Raw genomic sequence first — 19,913 nt, forward strand, 5'->3', positions numbered from 1 at the left:
ATTCTGCAGCCACAGGTAGCTCACAGCTACCAGCTGTCCTCTGGGCTGCTCTTCAGAAGCTGCACAGGAAGAAAGCAGTTACTTATGGAAGAAAACTAAAGCAGTATTAATAACTGTGCAGCTTAAGAGAATTCTATACTGAGGAATCATTGCCATTCACGAATACAAAAAGGTCAATTTTTCTTTAAAAGCAACATTGGATTCTGCAGCTAATATAATAATGCAGGATATACCAAAATGCATCGCAGGTTTTTGTCACTCTTGGTTTCAATAGCTTTGGTAAGCCATACAGTTGCCTGTTTATTTTTACAAAAACAAGAAGAAGTGAAAATGGTATTTCAAAACAAATGCATGCTCTTTGCCCAAGTAAAATACATCATAGATGAACAACTGCAATTACTCTTGGTATAATTTCAGAATGAACACGATCAGTTCTCCATTAGAGGAGAGCTGGCCAATAAAAGGTATTAATACCAAGCACTTACTTGCAGGTGATGGGGTGCTGCATCCACTAGTTGGTGGGTGACTCTGGAGTCCATGGAGGGAAGGTAGTGACAGTCCACCAATGACGGGAGGAAAAAGTAAGGGATATGGTGCTGCTGGATAGTGAGTCATACGTCCATTCACGGCCGGTACCGGACATGTGCGGCTACTGGTTGTCATGTTAACACCTCACAGTGGACAAATGTTATGTTGCATCACTCCAGGCCAGACAATTAAATACCTCAAACTGTGAATGACGAGGGCTGTCAAGCCTGAAAGTACAGCTTGAGCTGGATTGTGTGATGATGAAAAGGTAATTCACTAGATCAGGTCCATCCTATATTTCATCACTGCTTCCCACTGTTCTCCCTTCTAGGACATTCTTGCTCTGGAGACCGTGGGTAGAAAGACTTCTTACTCTGGTATCAGGGTGCAGTTCAGTTGCTTATGCAAATGTTTCTCTGGAAGCACAGTTGCTCTGTACAGATGTGTACTGTGAAAGTCTGGGGGAAGAAAACAATATACTGATTATAATATACATATTTTTTTAAACATGCACATAGAAAAAGCTTTTTTCCCACTGTAACTTTTGTTAAGTTACCATTTATTTATCAGTATCCCATGAGATCGAACACCCATTAAGTTGATTTCCCTGCACAATCTGCTACCCCAAAAGCAATTTCTGGTGTGACGTAGTCATGTTGTGAAAACTTCCAGATTTAAAACCAACGTATCAATAATTACCTGAAATATTGATGCTGGGGGAGGAAAAAAAAATCAACTTCTAAAAAATTTCCATGTATGTAAAAGCTTTCAGTGTCCCCCTAAAAGCTATAAAACAAATGGCACTGAGGAGGCTCTCAACTTCCCTCATTGCCATGGCTCAGGCAGGGCACTGAGGCATGTGTCTGAGGATGATCTTGGGTTGGACTGTTAAAGCAGTAATTGGTTTAACAATGACTGTTTTTACAAGGAATAGTTAGTTTATCTTATTATCACTTAGGAGACACCTTACTGATCGTTCTCTCTTTTTTTTCTTTTTTTGAGAGGTAGGGGGAACTGCCCAAACAAAGAAGCACCTATTATTTCATAATCTGGGTGAGTAACATGACTCAATACACTGCTCCTGTGCTGTGGTAGGGAACTTGCTTGTTCTCATGACCACCATCTTCAAAGTCATCCAGAGCTACACACACCTTCCTCAGTGTTTCACCCAAATGGCTGCCACCTTTCAAGTGGTCCTCATTTTCTCAGGCTCTGTACTGAAAGCCCCAGGCTGAGAACAGGACGCGTCTTGTGATACTCTCACCCATGAAATTTGCTCCTGCCATAGCAGTTCAAGTCTGCATATGGCTGGAGCATATAGCAAATAGCATCTGCATATAGCAAATGGCTGGTGGTCTCTGAATCAACCTGCTGGGGCAATGCTACTGGTGTCTTAGAGATACTGTACTGGGAAGGCTGCAACTGCTCTGTATTGCAAACACTGCTCCTGTGTACACATGCAGTACTCCAAGCAACAGCCGGTGAGTGCTGCAGCTGAGCATCACCCTGCACGAAGAGTTTACTCATCTCCTCCAACACATGCTGTAAAAGAAAGACAGTGGGAGCCACAGAGCAAACTCAGCCACCCAAGAGTAAGGCAATCCATGGCTGCCTAAAGCTTTGTTTCCTGAAACAATGTACTACACTCTTGCATCTGCCACAGTCAGTGATCACTAACCACATCCACCACTACACAGCACTTTTATCTGTAATTCTTTGAAATTATAGCCTGAAACCAAAGGCAAGAGGATTTTTGGGTGGGAAAATAAAGGAGCAGTGCAATGATGTGTCAAGGTCACAAAGCAAAACTGATGCCAGAGGAGGAAAACTGTGACAATGCAACACTGACTATCACTACTGCTACTCAGTGCACCAGTTGTCAGTAAGAATTCAAATGAGCAAGGAGGAAAAAGAAAAAACCCAATTCAGATGCATATGTTTGCCTGTCAGAGAGCAGCAGAGTGTTTCTGCTCTGTGTGGAATACCAGCAAAGGTTACCAGCTGTGCATGTTTTCAGACAGCAGCTTCTGCCGAGTGCAGCCTGCTTGGGTATAACTGAAATGTAGCTTGTAAGTATTTGATAACTGTGTAAATTATGCACAAAATGCCTTTAATGCCAGTAGAAGCAAACGTATGCAGAGATGAGGCTGTAAGAAGGGGACATAGCAAGCTAAGGCATAGCTGCTGGTCAAGCTGAGCTCAAGGACCTGCCTGGAGACCAGCAAAACCAGGCAGACCTTGGGAGGCAGCCCCAGCCGCTAAAATACATCGACAACACAAAATGAGATGAACCATCGCTGGTGCCTGTTTTACCCAGCTAAGGCTTTACGAAGCTTAAGAGACAAGGAAAGTCAAGTATCAAAGGAACACGCAAAATTCTATAAAGCAATTCCATAGAAGCTGGCAAAAATACTACACTTTTAAGTGTTTGCAAAAAAAAGAACAGGAGAGGGATGCTAATGAATACCAGCCCTAAAAATGTGTGCATTAAATTAAACACAGAACAAGGTCATCTATTTTTAAGTGATGTAGGGCTTTGGAAACAAAATTCATCTTATAAAACTATCTAATACCTTCAATTATATTCCTATTAGCCAGAAAAATGCAGAGCTCATCATAACTTCAAAACGTTCCCAGAACAACATCAGATCTATTTGCATATTTAAGTGAAAAGTATTCAGAAAAAAAGCAACTCCTTCAGGACAGAGGGGAAAAAAGGCACTCAGGAAAACTGCTTGGTCACTTCTTCATTACTGAAGGAACATGATCTGTGATGAAGCTGGTGATGACAGAACACAGCAGTGTTATACCTCCTCAGTATCAAATACATATATTTACAGTGCCCAAAATAGGTTATAATCCTATAGTTTTGCATGCTTATAATTTTACGTGAGATATAGTTATAAACTGAAATTACTACATGAAAGTAAGTTTTTCTTGCCTTACTCAAAAATCACCTTCCTTTCACCACTCACGGCCAGAAATTTCCTGCAGATAGCTGTGCTGGAGATAAGCCTTCAGAACTTGCTCCTCTTCAGAGTTCTTCAGAAATTTACTTTCTATAGGCATGATACTCTAAACAGTGTATCATTTGACCCCAAGTAGCGTCCCTTGGGAGCACCAGGTTGTTCACACGGCTGAACATTTATGCGATGGTCAAGGAGCAAACTGTAGGCAGACGTCTACGTATCAGCAACTCCAGCTTCTTGTAAAGGAACAAATGCCACTCGTATTCTGTGGTTATCAAGGGACTTCAAGTCACCAGCTCTGGTAACAGAGATTACAGACCCATCACTTTCATCACTGCACAGCAGAGGACATCCCAAAGTAGAAACTGCTGCAGGACAGGAAACCCAACAATCAGTTGTTCCCATTCACACTAGTTCCATGAAACAACTCCCAGGATCCATTTCACTTTCACCAGACAGACACATTCATGCCCCTGAACTCACTGATGAGAACCTAGCACTGGACATCAGCCACAGATGTCTAGGCTGCATGTGATTCCAAGGTGAAAACATCTCTTTTGCCTAACTAAACCTGTACCATAGCTCAAAACACTGTACGGATGTCAGTTTTGTGAAGGAGATTTTCCTTTGTTGTCACTTGCCATGGTAAATACCCCACAGCTGACAAGCTTACCCTAAATGGGTCAGGAAGAGCCAGCTACCACAGCTGAGGACTTACCAAGAAGGAACAAGCTAAACTGACTGCAGAGTCACCTGGATGGTAGATGACCACCCATTCATGTGATGCAAGAGCACAGATTTCTGCCCTGGAGGCAGAAGGCAAAATTCTCAAAAAATGGCTGTCATAAGGCACTTCAGAGCATCTCCTCAGCATACGATGAAAATCCTCTTCCATAGACCTCTCCTTAGTGACTGTTCATGAGTACAAGGCCCTTAGAACAAGCAGTATGGAAAAGGATCATACAGAAAAGTTCCTTTGAAGGTTCACCAAGAGATGATCACACTATGCACTACTCTGCATTGAACAGCAGCCAATGACTCTTCTTTGACAGAACATATGCCTCCTCCTCTTTGGTTTTTACAGGCCTTTTATTGACTTGACTTCAGTGATAAAGCAGATGGCCACAGGGGAAGGAGGTTACAGTAGCTCTAGTGCAGAGCAGAATATTTATCAGCTGCAGTTAATGCAGCAGGTGTATCTGTCTCTTCTGCATTTCTTCTCAGTGTTTGCACAGCTGAGAAGAAATTTAAAACTACAAATTTTCACATATAAGCTCCAAATTTTACTGGATAAACAGTAACCCAACTTTCCTTATTGTCTCTTAATTTCCTATGCATTTTGCACAGGCTCGACTACAGAAAATAGCTTTGCTCTTCAGACATCCGTCAGTTCTCCTAAAATATATTAAATGTATTGAGCCTCATTCATTATATTGCTGTTTAGCTTCCATTTGGTAACAATATTTGGTATTACTGTAACATAACTCATCCTTCTGAATTTTTCACTTGTATAAGATTTATTTGAATTCCTAAAATCCCTTTGCTTTATAGGTGACTTTGATGCACATCAACAGCTGGACAGGCAAGAAGCCAAGGCAGGAGGCTTGGCCAATTGTTCTGTGTCAGTAGGAAGGTTACACTCTGTCCTCCCTTTTACCAACAACACCCCAATTCCACATTCCTCTTCTTCCCCTCTCACTATCCATAGCAGGGAATTAAGTTGTCAGTATCGCAAGTAAAGCAGAATTTTTGCTTTTTTTTTCTTCCCTCACTTCTGAAAAGGTCAGTGGGGAGTTCTGCCCTATGTATGGCAATGTTTGAAATTCAGCAGTCATTTTAAGATATCCAAGATGTAGCACCCAGAAAACCTCTAAGCTGAATCTGCCATCCCTACACCCTTCTGCCATAGCAAACTGCTGTTGCTCTTCCTTTACAACTGGGGGAGGAAACCAGGAATGCAGGAGAGGCATCCCAACACGAGGACACGTTCTGCAGAGAGCCGGGCGCTTGGGAATTTGCTTCTCCAAGCCCTCGGTCTGCAGCATTGCTGCCCCCGAAGTTTCCAGGGTCACAGAGGAAGTCTCTTCTAAGTTCATTTCCCATTTTCCTGCCACTGCCAAACCCCCCACCCCTCTAGGCTAAAACAGGAACCTCTGGACTGGGAGGGCAGCCTGGACAGTAAGACAGGAGAGGCAAGTTGCTCTTCTCAGAGACACAAAAACAATTTCAGAGAAATTTTGCATATAAAACCTTTCAACAATATATTACATGTTTTTCTCAAGGGACAGAGCCAGTGGAGTTCTTATTTATTAGGTGGCTTCAAGACACATTCTAATGCTGTTTTCAAAACAAGTCAAGTTTTGAGAACCCTTACTGTATTTAATGTATAGTTTGTATTGAAATCCCTGATTATGCATATGCTTTCTATTATGCTGGCTGATGGTGTTGCATTCAGCGGTACTGAATAATTCAGCAGATTTAGCACGACTCAAGTGTAAATCAGTCAGATCCAGTAACACGATAACCACACTGCCTTTAAACTCTTAAAAATGCATGGAAACTTTTATTTCATAAAGAGGCGTACTGTGTTCTGCACCAGTTCTCACTGACTGTGAGATGTTGCATTTTTGTTTTCATGGCTATCCAACAAGATTTAATTAAACAATAAACTAGTTACCGTGGCAGAAGTAAAAAAAAAAAAAAAAAAGCCTTTGGAGTGTTATGTTTCCTTTATTAGCATAGTGATGTGAAACTAAACAGAAAAAGCAATCTAATAACAAACATTCCTTTGAGAAGGGCTCTGGGAGCAAAAGGACATCCACTTATTGTTCAGCCCATCCCATTGGTCCATATACGGCAATAAAGGTACAATAGAAGGAAACAGGAAACAGACTGGCACATCTGCATTATCTTATTAGAGGCTAATGGATATCTGAGAGGAACATGCATCTGATGCTGAATAGTCTGTACCAATCTCCGAAGCAATTACTCTTAATTAGTGGATTCTGTTTATAGATGGAACTTAGTGTACCCTTTTGTATCAAAGAGATGCAGGCATCTGGAGAGAGATATGTTTTTCTTAAAGGGAAAGCACTGCAGCACAATGTGAGGGTTGGGCTATTTTTTGGTTAAGGGTGGGTTTTTTTTTTTTTTTTTTTTTGCAAATAAAAGCTCTCTGAAGCATAACATACTCTACTGTATTATTAATCAAAAGAGCATGCTGGTTTAAAAAAAAGTAAAGGGGGAAAAAAGACCATACTCTTAATCTCAAACTCTGAAAGTAAACACAGAAAGCTAATACTTGCATATGAATTATATGACAAAAACCACTTTGATGATAAGCAAATAAACAACTGAACCTAAAATTTCCAACCACTGGCCAAAAAGCTTAAAATAGCAGCTTAAGTCAGAAGAACAACATCTGCATTTTGTATCTGCCAAGTCTGCAGCCAAAAAAAGTAAACCACTCTATATGACCAGATGCATGAATAAAAAAGCAAATGCATGAAACAGAACTTCAAAGTCAGATAATTGAAAAGCAGATCTGTAGCTCTTACATCCTATAACCACAATTGTCATATATTTTCAACTATAGGTGCAAGACTTATGGAAAGAAGGAAGATAAATTGTTGTAATAGAATTAAGACACTCTTACTATGACACTTTTCCTGAATCTTGGTATGCAAGATAGCTGCCTGCTGGGGGACTGTGAATTCCTTTTTGTCATAAAGCTGACACTTGCAAAATGGGTTTCTGTTTTATTTGGGGGTTTTCTCCCCTGACATTGTTAAGAGATAATTAATATAATTAATGCAATTGTTGTTTATTTGAAAATCCTATTGGGAAGTATAAAAAGGAGGGGGGAAAAGCTTCTTTCTCCCTAAGCAGCTATGCTTCGAATTGCCTGCATTGCAAACACACGCTGATATATGCCTGAAAAAGAGCAAATCTAAATCTGAAAGGGGAAAAGGGAAAAAAAAAAGTGAGACACAATGACATCCATTTATTTACACACCATACAACAGTACCCTGCTGTGCCAACTATTGATTTTAGTAGAACTGAGAGTCCATGTTGGAGAGGAGCAGCAGCTGTGAGTACATAGCTTGAATCCTCATATGGGAACAATACTCCATAAGCAGAATAACCTATTTCAGCCAACCTTCATGTATAACAACTAACATTAAAAACACACAGAGCTTACATTTCAAAAGCTGAAAGGCATCATGGTTATTTGCTCTGCAAAGCTTCAGGGGAGTTATTAATTTATTTGGGCTAACACAACCAAGAGGTGTGAAGGATTGGAAATCCATGCTTCACATGTCTCTTATTTTACAGAGATGTTAATTCTGTTCTATACTAACCATATTTAAGATCCTGCCACTGCATCAGGCAATTTCTCATCTTCTCCTGTTGTCTGCTGTTTTAAAGGGCTGTTTGTAACTGAGATGTGGGGTGGTTGGGTTTCTGGGGGGTTTCTTTTGTGGGGGGAAGGGGGCAGGGGATTGGTTGTTGCTTTTTTTTTTTTTTTTACAGCTATCTGCATTTCATGTTTCTTTCATTACTCAGCAGTTGCCAAAACTATACTGAGAAGTAAAGATAAATGGTTGGGTCAGGTGATGGGGTTAACAATTTACTGTGTGTACTGCCCCGAGAGCCAGATATAGTAGAATTGGCTCATGTTTATGTACAGGACGAGAAGTTGATTTCCTGTGCAGTGGCTTTCAATCACCTCTGTAAGGGACTCTCTTGCACTTTTCTGCAGAGAATTCAAAGGGCTCTGAATACATTTTGTGCTGGTATATAGGACACTCTGCTTTGTAACTAAATGCATTCCTTACTTACTCTGTCACATTCAAAAAATCCTGAAGGACAGTAAAGAAAAAAAGTTCTCTTTCATCTATGGAAACCGAAGGAAAGGTAGCTGAGCTTCCTGCTCCCTGAGTTTTAAGTGAACTTGTACACTCACTACACTGCCCAAATTTAAAAGCTATTTCTTAATGCTTAAAACTGTTCTTTCAATGGAATTCAACACTTCTGTTCTTGCACTGTCATCTCTGTTGTTCCTTATTAACATTTCCAAGGATGTAAAACAGTAACTCCATACTAAGAATATCCTTCATGAGAGACTATCCCATGTCCTACAGAGGTTTAGGAAATCAGAGATTTGCCAGACCAAAGCTGCGGGGCTTTTCTGCAGACCAAACCTGTTTCCTTGTTTCTGCCCATCCACAAAACTCAAAAGAAAAATCACATCCCTTCTCTCAAACACAATTCAGATGACCCACAATTTAAACAGCACAGGGTAGTTAGCAAAAAAACAGCTCTTAAAAAGTAGGTAGGTGCCTCAAGTCACATAGAACCAGAAACTCCAGTATGAAGCTTTTCCCGCTCAAGGTGCTGTGCCTATTGCTTTAGTTCTCTGCCCACATTTTCTCTGCAGGTGTCCTGTGTTCTTGCACAGTTTCTCCCTACAGTTCAGAAAAATGAGATTGGATTTAGCAATCCAAATTATCCTTTACTGTCCTATGTGTCCAATCAGATTTTTTTGTTCGTAGCTGCTTTTATGCAAGATGGCAACCACAAAGATGAGATACGATTGCTGGCAGGACTAAAGAACCTATCTCTTGGGCTCCCCCCTCATCATCAAGTCAAAGAAGGGAAAAAGAACCACAGGTAACAAAGGTAAGTTGCAACGAGCACCAATACACTTCTAGGATTTGGAAAGATTTACACAGGCTAACAGGTAGCACCTTAAACTGACAGCATATTCAACTATCCATGATCCTCACCCATGAAGGAAAGGTACCATCTCCAGTTAAGTTCAGAATGGAACATGCTCCCTGTCCAGCAAAAAAAAAATCTTCCTCTAAAGTCTCCTTAACTGGCAATTAATTGGTCTTTCCCCTTGCCTACAAGGCACCACAAGATAGCATCACATGGATTCCCAGCCAAAGCAAGCTTTTGTGAGAAGAGCTCTTGGAAAGAGACGGGAGGCCAAGGGAAGGGAGACTGAGTAAGCAAGAAAAGCCACATCCTGCTGCCTATGTTCAGTAATGTCATACAGTATTATGGGATGTGCAGACATTTACAAGTATGCCAATCGCTTCCCAAGTGGCGTTACAGCGAGGAGGAGTGAGGAATCCATCTGAAGCCTCCCCAGCATGCTCTCAGAATGCTCATCCTTAACTTTCTAGCTGATGAGAAACGTGTCATGGTGACCAACAGCAAATACAGCACTTAACATCACTGCAACTACTAAAAAGGTCTTATACTAGCTGTTTATAACTTTTAAGAGGCCTCCGAGATCAGTAAGAGGGGGTCAAGTGATGTTATTGTTCTGGTGACAGACGGAAGATCCCTAGTAAATGATTGTGGCCTGGGAGTTATTAAAAGAACGGAGTACTTCATCAGCTCAGAAGCTGAAGAGGAAAGCAGCTTTGGAGGGCGGTTCCTTGACAGAAGAGTACATTTCTTTGGGAGGCCAACGGTCTACAGCCAGAACATGCACTGCAGAAACAGGATGACAAGAGATACTTTCTTAAGGAGAGCACGAAGACAGGCAACACCAGTGACAACTTTTACTGGTACTGGTCTCAAAACCCCAATCAGTGAAGCCAGGAGTCAAGGAAAATGATTCATCAAATGCTCTATGAGTGGTGGGTGCAGAAAACATTAGTTTTGATGGCTGTGCTTTATCTGAACATCCACGTAGGTGATGTAAATTTGCCATAGGGTTATGTTGGGAAGGATCAGGGCAATTTAGACCTGCAGCCTTTGCTGTTAGTTTCTTGAATTGCTAGAGATGACTGTCCCAGCACAGAAGCAAGTCTCATCTCTCTGTTCAGACTTAGAGGTATCTTTCTGAGAAGACCACCACAATAAAGCAAAGCAGCACATCCTCTCCCTGCCCGAGGTCAGTTGAGTAGTCTTCCTCTGCATGGGCCCATACAGGATATCTTTAGTGCCACTAAGGATGGAACCGTGTAGTTAGATTTATCCAGCCTGGATGTCTAGCCACAACTGCAAATATTGTCATTAGACTTGCTTTCATCACCAAATTAAGGCAGAAAATGCTCAACATATTTAATTTCTACTTTGTTCAGTATCTGGACAACCAGTAAATACAGATCCTTTTGTGCCCCGCTATGGCACAGATGTGCTGCCTGGAAAGGCACTGAAGGGTCAGTATGTGATCTTCGCACACTGTGCAAAGAAGCAAACAGAGTTCAACAGTCACTGAGATAAAAAAAAATATGAGAGTAAAATTCTGTTTAATTTGGAAAACATGCACTACAGCAGAAGGTTCTGCCTCAGCTCAGCACACTTCACTTTATAAGCCACACAAAGAAGCATCCTGCAAGAATCCACTTAACTGCAAAGAAAAATTCTGCTATCTGGAGTAATCTAAACTCATTGTTAGGATGAGCATGTGGATTCACGCAAAAAATGAGTAATGTTTATTCAGGAGGCTGTCTGAGAAACCTGAAAGAGGATTTTGTAGGGGTTGTGCCTGAATTGTGAAAAAATGTAGACTTCCCAATCCCCCAAGATCTGGGAGGCAAGACACTATGCTCAGGAGGTAGGTTCAATCTGTTAGCAGTCCAGTTTTCTGCACCACAAGGCTGGAAGTTCTATTTCCTCTGAGCTAGAGGAGTTTGCATCCCTGCTGCACCCATTTGTCAAGTGAGGACGGTCATCCAAGTGGAACAGGGGGAAAAAGAGGGTTCAAGCACTGGTTGTGAACTTTGTTTGTGAAGACTAGTCTGTTGGACTAGAGGTGCATCTATCATCTTAATATCATGGAGGTGTGGACGCTGTGCTAACACAAAATAACTTAACACACATAATTTATCACCTTTTGTTATATATGTCAAGTCTAGTAGTCTGTCTGCTGAAAGGTTCTGCAATTCCTCTGAGTTATTAGAGTCTTCTGTCCTACTTTACCCAGAAGACGACATTTCTGCTGTCTACGTCAGGCTCCTGAACCTTCACTTATTACATATCACAAGTTCCAATATATTCCCAGTAAGACTCCCTGAGGGTCAGCAGAATATGCCAGAGGGCTGGTGGAGATTATGAACATCTATTTTAAAACCTCTGTTCTCTGTAGCTCCCTGTCACAGGAACAATAGGGTAGCAAAATTAGGAACAAGCACAGCCATTAACTAGGAGGGGACAAAGCCATAGCATGGATCACAGAACAAAAATAGCATTTTTATTGTCAATATTTTGCTTAACAGGGAGCCAATAAAGCAATTGCAAAATGCTAATAATACACTGAGATAACACTGCACATGTAAGCACCTTCAGAGCCATCCTCTGAATCATCTGAAAATGTTGCAAAAACCTTATCAGTCAGGTCATAAGGACAGAGGTGCAATAATCAATCACTGTAGCCACAAAACCAGCACATCTTTTCCACATTCTAACATGCAGAAGATCTATATCCCAGAATTGTCTGCTAGAGGTGCTGGACAGATGGATTACATTGTCAGAAAGACCAACATGAACTATGACCTTACATTTCACATCCAAAAGCAACTACGAGGAACCTAAGCGCTGACAAAATTCAAGGAGACTTGTGTCATGCCCGCCAGTCTGCAAGGCAGGACTTCTGATACAACACAAAGGTATTCTTGCAGAGTAAGCAAGTGTGTGAATTAACTGCACAGCAATCATTCCCAACAAGCCCTTTTCTGAAAGGATCTTTCCACTGGTAAATGCAAGACAACTTTCCTGCTTCTATGAGCTGAGAAACCAGCCTGAATTACTTCATGTTCACTGTGCAGAAAGAAGTTGATGCAGACTCTAAGGAATGGAGACAGGTAATACACCACCATGCAGCACTTAGACCTGCCCAAACCTGCCATCATATTTAAATATTTCAGCTATAACTTGGATCAAACACTTATCAGGGCAGCATTTAGCTTCTGAATGTATTGGGATCACTAATCTTTCAGCTTCACGGGCAAAGTAATCTATTAAAATAATGAATTTTGAAAACATTTAAGAAAGTAACAGTGAGCATTTTCATAATTAGGTCATGAGATGTGGGTTAAGAGCAAAGCTCTCAAAAACATTTCAAATCCCCAGGAGATGCTAAACTTGGCTAACAGTGCCAAAGATGACTCCTCCTGTGGAAAGACAGTGTGGTTCACGCAGGGCTTCTTCCAACAAGCCTCCAACCAATTCTGAATCACCACAAGCAGAACAACAGCAAGGATACTCAGCCTTGGCAACAAGATGCTCATTTCTGCAACCTCCAACCCACACACATCAATAAATGTAAGCCAGTAAGAGAAGCAATGCTCTCAAAGCTCCCAGCAGCACCTTTACCCCCATGACAGCAGTCAAGCTCAGTGTGCTGCTGAGTATAAGCCAGACCCATCTCCTGGTACTGACAGCACCATGTCTGCAGCAGTAACCCATCCTTCATCTGTGCTTACCAGGCTGTGCAGTCTGAGCCACTTTGCCAGGTACTCTGCATTTATTGTCTAAAAAACATATATCCAGAGCCAGATAGCTGGGCAGGTGTGCATTCCATACCACTCGTTATGTGTCTGGTAACTGCCCTTCCCCACTATAGCAGAATGATCTTACCAAGGCTCTTCCTGCATGATTTTCAGGACAGCAGCACTTCACAAGTCAGTGGACCAATGCACTACAAAGAACACAGAGGAGTGAGAAGCCTGAAAGCCCAGCTGGGTGCCCAAGGCTGATAAGACAATCTGATTTAACCACGCAAATACCAGCAGCCAAGTAGAGCATGTCTTGGAATTGGGAACATCAAACCAGACATGTCACAACAAAGAGTGCTTTTCTAACAGCACCTGAAGTTCCTTCAACAGATGCACATTAGGTGAGCAAATTAATTAATCCCCAAGGAAAAAAAAAAAGAAAAGAAAAAGAAAAAAGAAAAAAGAAAAAAGAAAAAAGAAAAAAGAAAAAAGAAAAAAGAAAAAAGAAAAAAGAAAAAAGAAAAAAGAAAAAAGAAAAAAGAAAAAAGAAAAAAGAAAAAAGAAAAAAGAAAAAAGAAAAAAGAAAAAAGAAAAAAGAAAAAAGAAAAAAGAAAAAAGAAAAAAGAAAAAAGAAAAAAGAAAAAAGAAAAAAGAAAAAAGAAAAAAGAAAAAAGAAAAAAGAAAAAAGAAAAAAGAAAAAAGAAAAAAGAAAAAAGAAAAAAGAAAAAAGAAAAAAGAAAAAAGAAAAAAGAAAAAAGAAAAAAGAAAAAAGAAAAAAGAAAAAAGAAAAAAGAAAAAAGAAAAAAGAAAAAAGAAAAAAGAAAAAAGAAAAAAGAAAAAAGAAAAAAGAAAAAAGAAAAAAGAAAAAAGAAAAAAGAAAAAAGAAAAAAGAAAAAAGAAAAAAGAAAAAAGAAAAAAGAAAAAAGAAAAAAGAAAAAAGAAAAAAGAAAAACCAAAACAGGATCTCGGTTACTGAGATAAAGCCATTCAAAATCCACTCATGTCTTTTGTGATTATAATCAGGCCAAAAAATCACTAAGCGGAATAGTCCACTCAGAGATGGCTGGAAGATACATGTTGGTTCAAGCACATCCCTCAGTATTATTCCAACTGCATCCTCTTTCCAGCTAATGGTGTCTGTGCCAACTGAGAGTCAGGCAGTTGTCCATTACACAGGGTCTCAGAGAGCACCATATGCTAAAGCAAATCCAAAGTAAGCAGAAAAAACCAATTCGTTTCCTCAAAACAACACACAAGCAAGAGAATGCAATAAAGATGCCAGCTAATGGAAATAATCTCTCAAAATAAGTGACATCTGTAAAGGCTGTCACTTCCTTTATATAAGCCACAGTTCTTAAAGATATTCCACCCATATGGCTCTCCAATTCTCAATGTGGAGTCCATCACTATGGGGACTGAGAGATGAAGAGAATCATGTTGCTCCACACTTCATATCAAAGTTTATGAGGGAGAGGGGAAGGAACCGCAAGTGGGAAGAAAAATGACCGTGCTGGGTACAGTCACTGTTGCTTCATTTGATGGCAAATGTGAAGATCCCCCTTTCATCAATGCCAAGCTTGTGTTGCACTGTCAGAGTTCCACAGTGACAAAAGCCTGAAAAAAACCACCTCAGCCTATATAAATAATTATTTAAAGTGAAAAGTGACCAAATTGTGTAGAATACTTCAATATTCATGGACATATTACAAGCAACATACCTGACTGAATGACACATGAAAGAATATTCCAAGAAAAATGATGCAGAGCTCTAACATAGAAAGAGATGGAAGAGATTTTGAAGATCATTAAGAAAAAGCACCCTGTGGAACATTATTTCGTATAAATAGCTGCCTTTGCAACATGGACCAGATCTCATATTCATGCAGCCACTCTGCCCGTTTTTGCCAGACAAAACCACATGGGGATTTTTTAATAGTATACATCAGAAATCAGGAGATATACTCCTGCAGTAATAATGGGAGTCCAGGTGTTAAAGAAAACCATAAGATCTCCTCCCTTCTAGCACACTTTCTAATCACAGTAATATGCCTAGACTAGAGTTTTACCATGTGTGAGCTATGACAACTTTTTCCTCCACGTGTTTGAACAGTAATGATGGGACTTAACAATAATAAAAAAAGAGTCAGGTGTATTGTCTTTATTATAAGAGTATAAGGTGTTTGAAACAGAAAGAAATATCTGTTCTCTTGTACAAAGAAGAATGTAAAAACGTAGCCTCTGCATGTCTGATCTAAGCATCAAAGACTAAATGCCTAGAAGTAGAATAATACGAACATTTGAGAAATGCTATAAGTGAGAACATAAATTCCACCCTAGCATTTGATTTAGTGATAATCCTCCAAAACCAGTTCTGCATCTGATAAATACAGGTTTAAGATCCAGTTGTTGACACATGGTAAGGAAATGAAACACATTCTCCCTATATGAAGTTCACATTTTTCTGGGTGAAACAAAGCACAGTTGTACCTCGTGTCTCTAAGGCAGCTTTTAAAGCAATAAGGAGAACTGAAAGGCATCTACATGCAGCAGTTTTATCTGACGTGCTAAAAGGATCTCAGTTAAATAGCCTGACTGTCACATCCACTCTTAAGCCTTTGAAAAATAAGGAAATCCAATTTAAGATTTAAGCAACAAACCCAAGACACACAGTTCCTTGGCATTACAACTCTGCTTCACATATCTCACTTCAGAGGTAGGTCAGTTTCTCACTGCATCTCTTCAGCTCAAGCAAAATAAAAAGAGCTTTAACAGAAATGAGTGAAGGTAGGAAGTTTGGTTCACTAGAACATCACCGTTCATTATTAATAACAACCACAATAATAATATACGCTCCTTTAAGAAATTCTCCACTTTTGAAGAAGAAATAGAAACATTAACAGGTCTGGCCAGTGGCAATGAAGGGACCCAGCTCATATCCTTCTGGATAGAACCCATCATTTACGCATGTACCAGCCAACCAAGACTTTGTCCCTTAATTTTTAAAAGCACGTAATTCTAAATAATTATGTTGCTCAGTGGTCCTGAGTACTACTGAACTCATCAAATGCATCAAATGGGAAGCTAAATTTTATAATTTAAAACATGCATACACATAAAAAGGGAGAGGGAGGGAAAAAAAAGAGTTTTTCAAACAACATACAAAATTACATAGCAACAGTGTAAAAGCTTCTGAACAATTTCCTTTCCCTTGCCTCCAATGGAGGGTTTATTCCAGAGAGACAACCCTCAGCAGACAAAGCCTGCTTTTAAACATAGGAACACAGGAATTGCTATACTGGGTCAGATTAATAGTACATTTAGTTCAGTAACCTCTTATTTGACAGCAGCCAGAATCAGATGCTTTAGGGAAAGGATGAAGAAATCTCTAGGAGAGCAATTACAGAAAAAACTTTCCCATAAAATTTCTTTCCAGCTCACATCATCTACTGGATGGCTTATGCCCTGTAACAGGAGATTTTCTTCTCGTCTTTTTGTTTGTTTTTGCTAGCCTGAATAATACAAATACCACTAAATAATACCCCAAGCACTGTGGATATCTTCTCTATCTATAGCCCATATGTTTTTAATCCTCAAAATTGTTGGCCCTAGCAGAATTGAGAGTCACAGAGTTTCAACATCACCAGCTCGCTGTTTAAAATAATATTCTGCTCATAACTCATGTTTTCCCTGGGTAATCCTGTGTGGTGATAGCACCCAGTATACCACAGTAAAAGAAAAGTTAAGTGGATTTAACTCACCTTCTTCAAGATTCCCTTCTGGTCTGCTCTTCTCAACACAGTTTACTGCAGTGACTTTTAAGAAAGCAGCCTGGAGAAGGCAGAAATGCCTCCAAAATTCCTTCCCCCATAGCAAATGTTTCAGGTTTCCTTCAGAACAAATATTAGTTCCTTTGTCAAATTTACTTGTTCATCTTAATTGCTAGTATACACTTCTTCAAATGTCACCCTTCCAGTTAACAACTTCCTTAGATTTCAGGGCAAACACTTTTCAGGGCAGGAAAAAAAATTGATTCTTGAATAAGTCAAGAGTAGCAAGTCATTTTTCTAATTAAGGAATTGACTTTCTACTAAGATTGTACTAGAATTATCTGTATAGTCACTTCCATGTTAAAACCCTAGGTAAATATTAGTAAAGAAACAATTACATCAATTAATAATAGCAGCTGACAGCTAAACACTACCAAGAGGGCTCCATTCTCTCCTGAGGCAAACACAATGCCAGATTCCAAATGAAGGCAGAAGGGGAATAATACGGACCCAAGCTGTCCAAAACCTGTATTTGCATCTGCAAGTAAACACTTGAACTCTGTAAACACCAAGCCATTACCAGTCTGCTCGCCATGCTCTCAACCAGGCCACAGCAAACAGCTAATGGGAAAGCTCCAGGCAAGCAGGGATACTCTGCCTCTCTGGCAGCGTGCCCCATCCATTGACCTCTGGTTGGCTTTAGGGTCACTTGGGATTCATCCACGCTGGCTGAAGACTGTCGGCTGCCTCCAGGATTTCTGGAGAAGGTTGAGCATTTGCAATTTTTCCTAATATATTCATGTTGTCCATGTCCATACGTCTTCATCTGCAAGTCAGCTCAAGCATGGAAACGACTAGAGCATGAGCAAGTATTAGACTAAATTATTTCAGCAATCACATTACTTTCGGTAGGCTGCCTTTTGCCAAACCAAAGCATCTGCAGCTCAGAAATGTAACTTCTAAATTTAAAAACTTTGCAAAAAAGTGAACCAGTTCACACAGATCTGGACGGCGACAATCCTCCAAAAGTTATTGCTGTGGATAACACCAGCATAAGCAAATCAGCCCTCTGAAATCACTTCAGGCAGAATACCTGAACAAGGAAAGCCTACATGGGGTCATTTTTCTTAATTTTCATTTTTGAACAACTTTTTAAACATTCATTTAAATAAAAATGAAAATAAACAAACATTCATAAGCAAAAATTCACACACAGTGTGAGTATCATACATCAAGGCTTCCCAGTCTCATTTAAAATTACATTCTCCCATTCAATTCCACCTGTCTCTAGTCAAAGGACACAGCAGAAATGCCAAGAGTCTGGTCACAGTTTGAGGAATTGAAAGAGGAATTGAATGCACAGAAACAGCCACTGATGGAGAGCTGGGAAGTCTCCCACTTGTATCTCCCTCATCTCTTACTGCAGGCCTTCCGAACAAATTCAGTGAAAGGAAGCCATCACATAGGCAGATAAAAAAGGAAACCAGGTTTATATCCAGGGGCCAGCTCATACTCTCAGGTGATCTGCCCCTCACAATTCCTCATGGGTATAAAAAGCAAATACCATCACCCATCAGACAGAACAGGGAAACAGTGCTCCTGATCCCACCACAGCTGCTCAAAGTGTCTTATGTACAAAGCAAGATGGAATAAAATGGACGCATTCAGGATTTTACGACTCTCACTATAATGCTTTTCTTTATTATTCACAGGATTTAGGAGAAGCTTACCCCACCATCAAGGAGAGTCAGAGGCTCAAAATAACAGAGTTGCACTAGCTTCAAAGTGAAAAAAAGAAACTATAAATCAACCAGCTTAACTGGTATGTCTCTAAAAGGGAGAACGTGTAAGAAGAAAGCTCAAAAATATTAGAAACCACTTCTGAGCACTGTCAAGCTGACTGAAATCTTAAGAGTTTGGGGGGAAAAAAAAGGAAAGTGTTGTGACAAGTAATCTAAACAAATGTTAAAAGTGAAGTTTGACAAAGATGAAATATCTGCCAAACACCCAAAACATAAATGAAACTGCCATTCAGCCAGGGCCAAATAAAACAAGATGCAGCCAGGCACTTTCTGACAGAACAGTAAGGGCATTGTTAGGTCTTCTTATAGACCTCCTTTCTTCATGCAAAAAAAAAACAAACCAGGAGGGTAAAAAAAAAGGCACACCACTATGTGGCAAAGTGTGCCTCCACTTCAGTGCACACCTCAGGCTCTCTGTTTATCTGTGAAAGAATGGGGGGGTTCTCCATGCTTTCTGCTGAGCACTGGGGTGCTGCAACTGCTGGAGGTTTCCAAGGACCAGAGCAGGAGGAGATGTTGAAAGATGACAGGGAAAGTCCAGCAGGAGGAAGGAGAGAGTTTGGGGGAGCGGTAAGCTCATCTGAAACATTTAGCAAGATTTTACACCTATTTGGTTTCAAAGGCTAATTAGCATTTTGAATAAAGGGCCTCTTCACTAAACAAGTAAACACCTCATCCTTCCAGGGACTGCCAAAAATCAAAGTTACCAAATGAACATATACAAGGTCTTTAAACTTCTAATGAACAATAAAACTATTTTCCCCATAAATTTCCAAATAAAGAAGCATAATACAGCACAGAGAGTACAATGCCAAAAAAAACCCAACCCAGAAAAACCCAGCTCATAAACTCTGCAGGTTTTCTGAACAGTATTTTGATCTTTCCAGAAAGGAACAGTAAAAGCAGCTTATTCCCCACTACAAGCTTCATTTTAGGATCAAAAGGATAGCGAAGTACATACATTTAATTAGCAGGGAGAATACAAAAGCCCATTAATGGAAAAATGGAAAACAAAACACAATCTGGAAACAAAAATACACTATAAATGTTACAGACAGACACTGGTGTGTGTTCCTCTGTTCATGGCAACAGTTCAGGAAGAGTAACTTCTGAAAGCAGCATGCTGACTTCCAACTCACAGCTTTTCAGGATATTCACCCTTCTGTGACTGCTTAACATGATCTCCTCTATTTATAGTGACTTTTTTTGCAACTGTTATCGTACGGTTATTAAAATGAACAGGCAGAGTCACAGAAACACCGCAGCAACCAATGCCAGTGACTGAATAAAAGACACTACTTCAGCCCACGCTTTTGCTTGTAACTTGGGCAGCTTCGAGATTTTTGTTGGCAGCATCCTCTGTGCAGGTCAGGAGAGCCCAGGAGCAA

The 19,913-nt window shown here is 40.2% G+C and overlaps 1 protein-coding gene across 9 annotated transcripts in view; it reads right to left on the minus strand.

The window, feature by feature from the left end:
- Positions 1 to 19,913, minus strand: part of RARB (retinoic acid receptor beta) — a 324,550-nt gene that overhangs the window by 193,843 nt on the left and 110,794 nt on the right. For all 9 annotated transcript variants that reach the window (XM_017732112.1, XM_017732111.1, XM_017732113.1 and 6 more), the window contains one exon: positions 486 to 986. In XM_017732112.1, the coding sequence (XP_017587601.1) occupies positions 486 to 663 (178 nt within the window). In that variant the 5' untranslated portion in view covers positions 664 to 986. The remainder of the gene's footprint in view (positions 1 to 485; positions 987 to 19,913) is intronic.

This window comes from Corvus brachyrhynchos, unplaced genomic scaffold (assembly GCF_000691975.1).
Source record: "Corvus brachyrhynchos isolate BGI_N302 unplaced genomic scaffold, ASM69197v1 scaffold53, whole genome shotgun sequence".
Classification (NCBI taxonomy): domain Eukaryota; kingdom Metazoa; phylum Chordata; class Aves; order Passeriformes; family Corvidae; genus Corvus; species Corvus brachyrhynchos.